This window comes from Apis mellifera, linkage group LG5, assembly GCF_003254395.2.
Source record: "Apis mellifera strain DH4 linkage group LG5, Amel_HAv3.1, whole genome shotgun sequence".
NCBI lineage: Eukaryota > Metazoa > Arthropoda > Insecta > Hymenoptera > Apidae > Apis > Apis mellifera.
Window position 1 is genome coordinate 12009048 of NC_037642.1, and position 13018 is coordinate 12022065.

Sequence of the window (13018 nt, forward strand, 5' to 3'; positions counted from 1 at the left end):
GTAAGATTAAATGATACAATATATCAAACATTAAACAACAATGTATAAATATAGTGTAAAAATAATAAGTAATATTGTTATAAGCTATTTTATTGAATATTTTGTTAGAATATATATACAATCTACTTACATTACATAAATTTCTCAAGAAATTTTTTAAAAGACATTTATGTTAAATTACTATTATTATTCTTGTTGTTGTTCTATTGTTATTATTATTATTATTATTATTATTATTGTTGCTACTATTTTTGTTTTGTTATTATTATCATTATTATTTTGCTAATACTATATTATTTTATGTATATTATGAAAAATTAATGTATTAAATCCACATTTATATATTAGGATTATAAATATGGAAAAACATGATTTTTATGAATAATTAAATTTTAACTAATGTCAAACATGTAATATTTCTTTTATATATAAATATAGAATTAACAATATATATTGATGAGTAGATTTATTTTAAAAGAAGTAACGAAATATATAAATCAGCTGTAAAATAATTGTCGTTTTCAAATATTGAGAAATACGAGTATTATAACATTATTTCATAATTATTTTAATAGTTTAACGCATAAAATTCTTCAATTAGCATTATAACATATATGTGTATATCTATTCAGAAAATCAAGAAATGCTACAGATAATGTTGCACTGACAGTGTAACATTACGTACATTAGGTACAATGATTATTCTTCATGATCTATGTACTATTTACTTATTATTGTATTCTATGTATTATTATTTCTTAATCCAGTTATTTAAGCACTGCAACCCTGTAAAATATAATTTACTTGTTCATAGATAATAAATACATATTTACTATCAATATTTTTTGTATAAAATAAAAAAAATAATAGAAATATAGAAAAAAAAATATAAATCTGAAAATATATATAATTGTTTTAATTTAAATTTTATTTTATGATGCATAATTTAATAATTTATAAATATATTTATTATATGTATAAAGATATAAATTTAAAAATTTATTATAAAAAAATTATTTTGTGATAGATAATTGACTAACATTGATAAGGAAACTAAAAGATTTATTTTACTTTTAAAAATGTTTTCTATTATTCATATTCGTATCTGTAGATTATGTGTATATATATATATATATATTTTTAAATATGCTTTGCTTTATATTTAATTATATATTATATATTTATTATTATAATTTCATCATATTATTTTTAGTGATATATTTTAAGTATACTAAACTTTTTAACAAGAAAAAAATTATATTATAAAATAAAGAATTATTATATATATATATATTTTAATATAAAATCTTTTTTTAAACGTTTTGTATATTTTACCTTATTCTTTTGAAAATTAAAATATTTAAAAATTATTATTATAAATATTTAATAAATTATTTTTATATTATATGATATGTTTATTATCCTTACTTAATTAATATTAAATGAAGTTAATTCATGTTGGATTTGGCTGACCGGTAGTTCTACATTGTGCTTCAGATGCTCGAAATTTTTCGAGCCTATGTAATGGATCCATTAAGCTTTTTTCTTCAGAACCAGTAGATTCGGCTATTTCTACATCATATAATTACATGTAATAATACATGTAATAATAACAACATATAATAATTTTAATATTAAATGTATATATTTACCTGTAGAGTATTGGTTATTAGTTTGTGTTATAAGATTTTGATTTTTTCGTGCTTGATCAATGTCTCTTAATCCTTGTTCTATAAAATCTTGGAAAAATTGATGCGACTTCACCAAAAAAGGTTGTACATCCGCCTCAGGATATTGAAGTTTAAAATCATAAAGTTGCATTAAACCCTATATAAAATAATATCAAAATATAAATAATAAATAAATAATATAAATAAATAAATATCAATATCAAAAATAAAAAAATGTTAACCATTGGATAATATCTAAAATATTGATAATACATACTTCTTGTGTATGTTCTTTAGATCCAATCTTTTTAAATATTTCAGATAACTGTTGATGTGTGAATTTTGATAAATGTTCTTGAGTTTTTCCAGTGCTACTGGATTTTACAATCGATTTGGGATTACTATTAATTTCATCTGGTTTAAATGTCTATTAAACATTATTATAAGAAATTTAAACTTTATTATACTTTTTATAAGATATTAAATCTTATAAATCTTATAATATCTATCTAATAAACTAACCGTAATTAGTCTGATAAGATAGGAATGCAATTCTGATTCATTTGTATTATTTATTCGTGTTAAGTGACTAAGTATTGTACTGCCTTTTACACGAGTCATACTATGAAGAATTGTTTTAATTGTACGTAATGGAGTATCAGATTTTCGTTTTTTCCACCATATACTTGGGTAATCCTGTAAAAAAAATATATTTTTAAATAATTTGATTATCATGAATAGTATTCATAAAATATATGTTTATTTTATTCATAAAAAAATATATTTACCTTAAGGAATCGATGTACTTCTAAAAGAATACTGTCATAATCTAAATCTGCAGCCCAATTAGGAATTGTTTTTACTATTTTCCATAAACACTTCATTACTAATTCTTCATACTTGGATGGAGCAACTGATTCAGCACATCCATGAAGTAATTTTATTAATACGCTTATTATTAAAGAAATAAAACAATTAATTTTTTAATTTGAATATGAAAATATATTGTTAAATATATATTAATTCAAATATATATCAGTTTTAATATCAATAAATAAAATTTTTTAAATTATTACCATATAATAGTGGTATGATTTGAGTTATCTATTATTTTACAAATAATAATATTAACTATGCGAAGATATGAGTCTGCTTGATGTAAATGATTTAATTTGTTCTCTGCTAAAAAACTGATCATTTGATCTACAAGTTCTTTTAAATGTATTAATGGAACATTCTTTCCCAGAATTCCAGTGTCATAAAACTATAAACACAATAAATATATTTTATATCTTCTGCTATTTAATATCTATTATATAAATTAATTCTTACCGCTAGTAAAACCATAAATGTATTTCTAAAACCTTTAGGTATATCTGTGCCTCCTTGTTGTAAAGGATAAGTTTGTAAAAGTTTTAATTGCATATTTATTGAGCCAATAAATTTATCTTCTTTTGATTGCAAACTCAAAATTTGGTGAGATTTTATCAACTATAAAATAATTAAAGATTATAAATATGATAATTTAATATAAAAATATATTTTTTAAATACGAACATTATCTATGCTATTCATTGATTGTATTGCAACAGCTAAATCTAAACTAGCCATTGCAAGAATTTTACGTTCAAGACTGTCTTCTTTACTTATATTAGTAGTATTCAATTGCTGTTGTGCCATTGATGCAGATTTTGATACTAACAATTTTGGAGGAGATAGAGGAATTACTCTGAAAAAATTTAACATATAAAAATCTAACATTTCAAATAACTTATTTTACTTATTATTTAAAAATAATATTAATTTTTTTAGATCATAATATTTATTTTTATATAGTTTTCAACAATAATATGGAATTAATTAATCTTCATTTTTAATATAAAAATACAAAAATTAGATGATATAAAAATACAAAAATAGAAAAAATTGCGAATTATATTTCTTATTTTTTTAAAATAGAAAATGTAAACAATTGTGAAAAAAAAACAATAAATACTTACGGTACTTTATGTAAATTTATTGTGTTGGGATTTTCATCTAAATCTGTTAAATTAATTTCTTGAAGAACAGGATTACAATACTTTACTGGTGCATTTAACTCAATTTTTCGTAAAAAATCCATATCAAGTCCAAATGGACCTGAAACTTTTGGTTGTGTTGATGTTGGAGAATTTCTAAAAATGAAAATTATATAAATATTATATAAAATTTTATTAATAGTATTTATTATATATAATTTTAATTTAACATTACTATACTAAATTATCTCATCACCTTAACAATATTGAACCAATTTCAAACTACAAAATTTAAAACATCATATGCTATTTTTTTATAAAATTAATGAGATCATTATTTTCATAAAATATTAAATTTAAAAAGAAAAATAAATATACATATATAATAATTAAATAAAAAAAATTTTTACACTACTAAAATAAAGAGATAATAGATTAAACATGCATTTTTTTTGTTATTCCCAAAATATACCCGCCACCATATAGCATATTGAAAACAAATCACAAGAAGCACAAACGTTTTAGAATCATCTTCATGATGATTTGGAGATGAAATATTTATTTCTGATGATATGTTTGAAAGAGGTTCATTAGTATCATAAGATTCTGTTGTTATATGTTCTGTTGTTACAATCTCTGTTGGCCTGGAAAATCATTAAAAGCAAATTCATTCAAATATAAATGAATAAAAAAAATAAAATAATTATAAAAAATATATTAAAATTGATATATTTAATATTAGTAATATAATAGTGATATTAAAAGCAATTAAATATATGTATAATATAATATATATATATACATATATACACATAATTTAGAAGTTGTAATATATAAAATATGTAATTTTATAATAACTGTTAATAAAAGTTTTAAAGCAAAAATATATAATATTAGACTTACAATTCATTTGATTGAGATGGTTCAGAAGGCTGAGGTTCAAGTATTTCTTCTTCATTTTCTTCTTCAAATTCTACTTTAATATCTTCATTAGAAGGAATAGGTGTTGCATTTGAAGGTGCAGAAAGTCTATTGGTAGAAGCCGATTTATGAGGTGCTGGATAATTTTTAGCAGCTCTTTTAATACGTTCATCTAGTAAAGATTGATCTTTTTCGGATATCTAAAAATCAAAATTAAATCATAAAAAAATTATAATTATATACAATCATAAAATCAGTTAAAAAATGATTACCTGACCAATGAGCTTATATATTCGTTCTCCTTGGAGAAAGTATGCTTGAACAATACAATTTAAAGCAGCATTTCTAACAGAATTATCACGATCTGCTATTTGTTTTGCAATTTCTTTTAATGCCACAGATGTAGATGGTTGACAAACAGATAATCCATAATTTTCAATAAGAGAACCAAGTTGATCTAAACATTCTACAAAAATAATTTATTTAGTATTTATTTAGCATTATTTATATTTTTTTTTTTATTTATTATTTACCTGTTCTTTGTCGAGCATTTTTAGATTTTAAGCCTTCCATTACATAAGAAAATAATTTGCTTACTGGATATACTAATGCTATTTGTTTAAATAATGCACGTACTCCATTACGTACTGCATCTTTTGGATCACCAATCTAGATAAATATTTTAATAAATAAATAATAAAATAATAATATTGACGAAATAATAAAATATAAAATAATTTACTTTGATAATAAGATATGGAATAAATGATGCAGCTTCATTTTCAAACATATGATATTGGTTTTCTATTAATAAATTAAATACCATTCGCAAATATTCTAAACCTTTTAATAATACTGAAGGATTAGTGTCAAAGAATCTCAATGTCAACCATTTAAGTATAAGATCTAAATTCGAAACCAATGCTTTGCTATTATCAGGCAAATCCTAAAATTATATTAAATATTATTAAAAATATAAAAAATATTGTAATAGAAAATTTATATTTATGATAATACTTTAATGAAAGATTTAATATAATAAATATATAATAAAATATAATAAAATAATTACCTCAGTCAATGCCTCAATTGCCTTAAGATGATATCGAAAATCTGAATGAAACATATTTGCTAATAAAGTTTTATTCACATTTGCAGCAGTCATAAGTTCTTTTAAAAGTTCAACAAATTCTTCCCTTGGTGTTGTAAAGTTCCATTTCAAAACTTTTAATTTTTGTTCATCAATTAATCTTTGATGTTTTAAATTATTAATAGCCAATAAAGGACTAGTATCTATATCATCATCTTTTTTACGAGCACTACTAGGTTTTGATCTTGATTGATTTTGTTTAGGTTTTACTACTGCTTTTGCAGCTTTCAAAGCTCCAGCACTTTTAACAATTTTTTGATTATTTTCCTTTGGTGTTTGTTTTTTCGGTAAAGGTTTGATAGGCAAATTTGGTCGACATTTATCTAATGCGGCAAGTACTACAGTTCGTGATCCTGGTTTTAGCTTTTCTGTATTTCTAGCCATTACTTCATAAGATAGATGAATCATAAATCCTAAAACTGCTTCTTGAGCATTTTTCCGCACATCAGAATTACGATCCTCTAAATTATTGTACAAATATGGAAGACATACAAGAAGTTCTTCTTTTGCTATTTGTTTTACAGGAATCAATGGTAATTTTTGTGCTAACCAATTCCAAACTTCAGCTCTAAGTATTGGAGATCCAGATTTTAAAGCATCTCCAATCATTTCACCATCAAAAAATTCTTTATAACCACATTGATCTCCCCATGTATTTATGCAAGAAATAGCTGCAGTTCTAATCCAATTTTTATTATCCCCTAAACATTGTACAAAGCCAGGGAAAAGAACTCGAATATGTTGTTTTGCTGAAGAACCCATTGCAATAGCTAAAGCTTGACATATGCCTAAAGTTGATTGAGCTATTTTACTATTGCTATCAACTAAACGTAGTGCCAAACCTTGAGGTAAATCACCAATAGAACTTTTTATAAATTTTGCCTCAGATATAATAGTATTTATTTTTTGTAAACCTTCATTTCGTATCTAATTTAATAAAAATTTTAATAAAAATTATTTAGATTATAAAATAATTGTATATTATAGAATATAATATCTACCTTCCAATTTTTATCAGATAATTCATTAAGAAGTCCTTCTGTAATTTGATTACTAATATCAACACGTGGAATAAGATTATTAATATCAATTTCACTGTTACTACTAGATTTTTTATCAATTTCTATATCATCATCATCATCACTTATTTTATCCCTTTTGTTCTTTATTCCACGAATTGGTATAGGTGGTGTCTCACCATTATGCTAAAATATAATTTACATTATTAAATATAAGCTTATATAAAAATATAATATTGTTATTATTATAAACATAATATTAATTTATAATAAAATAATATTATATAATATATATTATATATTAGAACAAATAATAAATTTGTTATAGATTTACCTTTTCACATTCTTGTTCAATTTGTTGACGTAAAACTGGTTTTTCATTTTCAAAAAATATGAGTAATGGTTTGCCCATAAATAAATATAATATACCTAATAATGTAATTGCTGCAGTTCGAACACCAGGATTTGTTGCTGCAACTGCTTTTTTTATATTTTCCATTAAAGATTTAACATTGATACTAAAACATATAACATATATATGTACTAAATTTTATTACTGTATTTAACTCTGTGTATGCGTGCGTGCGTGCGCGCATATGTGCGAATAAGTATATTATTTATATAGAAAAATATTATATTAAACAAATTATTACTTACACACAACCAAATTCTATGAGACCTCGACATAATAATGCCAATGTTTCTTGTTGAACTTTAGGATTCTTTTGATTAAAAGCAAATGTTATTACTTCATGTGCTACATATTCTAAACTTGTTGCTTCTGCTATAGTTAAAAGAGTTTCACCAGCAACTGCACTGTTTTTTGCATCTCCTAATTTTTCAGTTATATCCGTAATACAATATTCACAAATAGTACTATAAAGAAATATAAATATGTTATATATAGGAAGTATATAATATATAAAGTATAATATATAAAGAAAGCATAATATATAAATTTTAATGTAATATACGAATTATCTTACGTTGAAAATGGAAAATTTTCTGCCAAAAACTTTACTATTTCTAGTCGTAATTTTAAAACTTGAAAATTTGTATCTTTAAAACCTGGTTTTTTTGCTAAAGTTCGTACAATAACTTGTATAGGTATTTCCGTTGGATCTATTTGTTTTACAAACTAAAACAATATTACATTTCTTGTTAATTAATATTTTTAATATTAATATTTTACAAAAATATAAATCTATTACTAAATAAATTATATAAATATTTCAAGTACCTCTAATAGTTGTTCAACTGCAGCTAATCGAGCTTTCCAATTACTATCAATAAGTCCAGTAAGAATATCACCTGGTAATAATTGAAGAGCTAGTTCTTCTATCTCTTCAACACTATAATTTTTTTCTGTTTGAATTTTAGTAGCAGATGATTTTTTAGAAATAGCTGAAATAAATAATAAAGATTAAATAATATTTATTAAAATTGTAAATTTTATTTATCATATTTATTTACCTAAATTAGTTAAAGACGAAGTAGATGGTTTTTTAGAAGGAAGTTTTTTAATTGTATTATTATTAGGTTTTTTTGTAGTTTTTGACTCTGATTCTTTAATTTTTTCTATTGATTCAATTTTATTTGGTGCGGTATTTGGTCTTTCTGTAATTACTTTTGATGTATTAGGAATTTTAACATGTATTACAGCTTTTTCTGCACATTCTTTTATCTAATAAAAGAAAATAAATATAAAGCAATAAAATTTAAATAAAAAATTTAATTATTTTTTCTATATAATTGAAAAATTTGTTATAATAAATTTTTTAATATTATAATTCTAACCTTAGTCATTTTTAAATTATCTATATCTGTAAGAAATGGCATCATAGATTTTTCACCAATTAATTTCATGGCTGTACCAAGGGCCTCTGCAGAACTATCTCGTACAGTTGGATCTAAAATAAATAAGTTTAAAAATTATAAATATAAATAAGCATTAAGGAAATATTAATTTTAAAATGTACCTGGTTCATTTAAAGTTTTTAAGAGTACAGCAGTATAAGCTTTTAATAATTTTTTATTTAAAGTTGGTGGTGGTGTGCGAGAGAAACATCTTGCTAAATAAATAGCTGTTTCAGCTTTTACTGCAGGATTTTTGTTTTCCAATGCTGCAAGTGTGTCTTCTAATATAACATCAATAGAAACCTAATAGATACATAAAATATATTATTTATCAATCTTATATAGAATATAAATATGAGGTATTTGAATTATAAATATTATACAAATTATAAAAAATGAATATTGCAAATGAATTAGATAAAACTATTATAAATTTTTAAAACAGCAATAAAATTAAATCTATATAAAATTCGATAATATATCACATTCGATAATATTACACATTTGAATTGACGATATAATACTTACAGTGTTTGTATTATATTTTATATTTTTATTATAATTCTTTAATAAAAACATTTATAGATATTTTATTATATGATATTTTAATTTTATTTAAAATTGTAAAATATACTAGAATAAAATTGGATATATTTATACTTACACTAAGAAAAATAGCATCAGCAGCTTCTCTAAGTGCTTGTACAACATTTTGCTTCTTTTCACGAAATTTTTCCAAAATTGATGAAAGACAAGCTATTGCATAAGGTTGAAATCGTTTCTTAAGACCAGCTGCTAATCCTGCCAAACATTTTCCAGCCAATGCAACTACTAATACATTAGTATCTTTGGATATAATCTATTTATAATATTTAAAAATAAACAAAATAATATTTAATATATTAATAATAATATAATAGTAGTAGAGAGTAATAAAATGGACATACTTTTTTCAAAGCTCTTACTAAATCTCCATAATCACCATTTTCCAATTTAGGATGTTTTACCAAAGCATCTAAAACTTCTAAAGCTTCTTTTCGTTCTTGCCATTTTTTAGCTTCAAGTTTTTCATAAAAATCTTTTGGAAGTTTAGAAAGTATATCAATAGGTTCTAACAATTCATAAGGATCAATTTCCGGAACACAAACACCATCACCATCATCTTTGCCCTCTTAAGTATAAAAATTTTTAATTAAAAATAGAAATATTAAAATATATATAAGATTATATAATTTTTAGATTATATAATTATTTACCTTCACCAATATCACTTGTTGAATCTGTAATACATATTGCTTTTGGTTTTTGTGATTTTAAAAATCGAATAGGTACAACTTTTTCTTCTTTTAAATTATTAAATTCTGCTTCCAATTCTGTAATTTGCACGGGTTTTAGTGTATTCAATTGTTGTTTTAAAGGAGCACCTATCCATCTAAATATTATAAAATAAATGAATTTTTGTTACCACATATTATATATGTAATAATAAATAAAAACAAATAAAATTAAAATACCTATAAATTTCAACAACCATGAATTTTCCTTCTTCCCTAACCATTTTATCTCTATCTTCAAGAAAACCAGGTATTTTTTTTATTAAAGGCTTTATATTAATCACTTTTGGTCCAAATTGCCTAAAAAATAAAAAAAAACGAATGGATTATTAGTTGAATTTTTTCATATATTACTAATAAAATATATAATTACCTTAAAGCCAATGTTAAAGTTGAAATACATGCAGCTACAATTTTTGGATTCTTTGCTTCTGTTCCTTTTAATAATTCTTCTTGTACAGCTTCATGTTTTTCAATTTCTATATACATTAGTGTTATTTGTACTGCCAATTCTTTTGTTTTGACTTTAGGAGCAGCAATACATTTAGTAACTATTCCATTCATAACTTCCCCAACAGTTCTATAAAATTACAATTTATAATTTTATTAAAAGTATCAAAATTTGTAATTTGTAAATTTGTAATTTTATTAAAAGTATCAAAATATATATTTTTTAATATACACAAAAATATATTAAAAAGCTTTCAATATAATATTTTATAAAATAATAAAAAATAAATACAACAATAAATTATATATTTATGTATATATTATTTAATTTGATAAAATACATACTTTCCTGCTACTGCAGCATTTTCAATGAAAGCTAATGCTGCTTCTAATCCTTTTTCTTGAGCAGCTGCATTACTATCTATCACAAATTTTTTGATATATCCTAAAAATTTATTCCACTCTGGAGACTTTTCATCATCAATACATTGGAATGTATTTACACATTCTTTATATCCATGCAAACGTGCCCGCCATAACTATATATAAATAATATTAATGTTAGAAAAATAATTAAAAAAAAATTTTATTAAATTAAATATTAAATTATATCAAGAAGTATATATTACCTTATGCACGCATCTTTCCTCTAATGGTAGTTTAATATATTCTGTATCTTGTTCCATTGTTTTAAAATCTACAAAGAGAATTTTTATATTTTTTAATTTTATTTTTTTTTTAATCTAATCTTTTAATCTAATTAAATCTATTTTCAATATTTTATAAATACAATTATATATTTTATCAAAAATATTAGTAATAAAATTATTTGTAATGATTTAAACATTATATAATTTTTTTATAAATAATTATTAATATAATTTCATACAATTTGTAAAAAATATATAGAATATTCAGATTCAATTTTATTCAATTTATACTTATAAAAATTAGAATAAAATATATATTATGAATATGCATATAATCAATATGTGAATTAGACTTTCAATGGACAATATTTTTAAAAAATAAAACACATTTATAAGTACAGGAATTTCTGTTAATATATAAGTATATTTTAGTAAATATTTTATTCTTATTCGTAAATACGAGATAATAAAAAAACATAATAATAATAATAATAATTAGATTGAATTACTCAAGTCTTAATATTAACACATAAAATAAGAAATTAAAAATTATTATCTTATTTATATATTACATATTTTTTGTAAAATATTTAAAATAATTAATAGCAATTAAATTTTATATATAAAAATTAAAATTATAACTCAAAGATGTCGTTTGCTGTAAATAAATTTATTGCACAATAATATATTTTAATTTTAATAATTTACATATTTCATATATAATGAAGCAAATATTAATTTATCTTTATATATCATATTTTATATTAATAAAATAAACCATAAAATATAAGAAATTTTGTTTTTTATAAGAGATATATAACAAAGCGTATTCTTCGTAAGGATTCGTCATTAAAAATTCGGACCTACCTTATAAAACGAAGATATAGGAGAATATCTTTTGACAGAATGTTCTTAGAAAAATGTTGATTCAGTTCATTCGAAATATTCACGTAACCAAACTGTAAGGTCTGTTATGACCTTTCAGTGGCCGTTGAATCGTTTACATTTAATTTTCAAATGTAAGTTCTCTTTACAACCGTCAAGCTAAAAGCAAACAAAAAGACAACTATATCTTTCGAAACTACGAATTTCTGAACCCGGTCAATGTTGCAGTTTGCTACTTCCGTCGATAGATGGTACTAAAAGCCAATTTCTTTTGTTCTGAATCTTATGCTTCATTCTTTTAACCTCGTTTTGCAATATAAAAATTCTTTAGTTTTTTAGTAGTTTCATATATTCTTATCAGATAACAATAAATGATCATATATTGAAATTTACAATTTAATCTTTTTTTCTTTTATTTCTAATTTCATAAAAAAATATATAAAATATTTTAATAATATGTGGTTACAAATATAATATAAATAATAATATTTATTAAATAATAATATTAAAATTTTTTTAATTGTATATTACACATAATACATTCTATTATATATGTATGTAATTTTGCATTATTGATTCATAAATTCACTTACAATGTTTTTATTGACATATATTATAATATTATATTTTATTCTTACAATTTATAAATATTTAACAAAATAAATATATAGATTATAAAATCTTGTATTTTATGCAATTATTATAATAATACTTACCTAAATATTAAATAAAAATTAATTATTAATTATTTTATTCAACTTAATTTGAAATCTTAATATACAATATCAAAAATAAAGATTTCATAAAAATTTTATAGCTAAAATATATTTATACAGTTTTATATATATATATATATATATATCTATGTACGTATATATAACGTTATATATTATTATATCTAAATATGATTACAAATTTTTATATATTTTCATAAATTATTTATAACTTATAATATTATTAATATAATAGTTTTATAATTATTTTTAATAATATCATCATTAAATTAATATAAATTTCATATATCGTAGAATGTTTATACATATAATATAAATATAAAATACATA

At 21.3% G+C, this 13018-nt stretch overlaps 1 protein-coding gene across 2 annotated transcripts; it reads right to left on the reverse strand.

Moving 5' to 3' along the window:
* Positions 1-450: 450 nt before the first annotated feature.
* On the reverse strand, positions 451-12190 carry LOC409359 (protein mini spindles). 2 transcript variants are annotated; one of them, XM_392874.7, is made up of 32 exons: positions 11937-12190; positions 11049-11116; positions 10765-10958; positions 10343-10549; positions 10150-10269; positions 9892-10067; positions 9583-9806; positions 9300-9494; positions 8758-8938; positions 8576-8688; positions 8252-8462; positions 8019-8182; positions 7765-7916; positions 7436-7654; positions 7113-7296; positions 6761-6964; positions 5682-6686; positions 5352-5555; positions 5143-5278; positions 4882-5075; positions 4592-4809; positions 4207-4332; positions 3671-3844; positions 3228-3399; positions 3003-3161; positions 2747-2934; positions 2459-2621; positions 2193-2366; positions 1948-2097; positions 1653-1827; positions 1429-1572; positions 451-786 (listed from the first exon to the last, which is right to left on the reverse strand). In XM_392874.7, exons 2-31 carry the CDS (start codon positions 11103-11105, stop codon positions 1454-1456), a joined length of 5958 nt encoding a protein of 1985 aa, XP_392874.5. In that variant the 5' UTR covers positions 11106-11116; positions 11937-12190; the 3' UTR covers positions 451-786; positions 1429-1453. The 2 variants fall into 2 exon arrangements, with proteins under 2 accessions (XP_392874.5, XP_016767802.2); XM_016912313.2 differs by lacking the exon at positions 4207-4332 and having other exon boundaries at positions 11937-12189.
* Between the last annotated feature and the right edge of the window lie 828 nt (positions 12191-13018).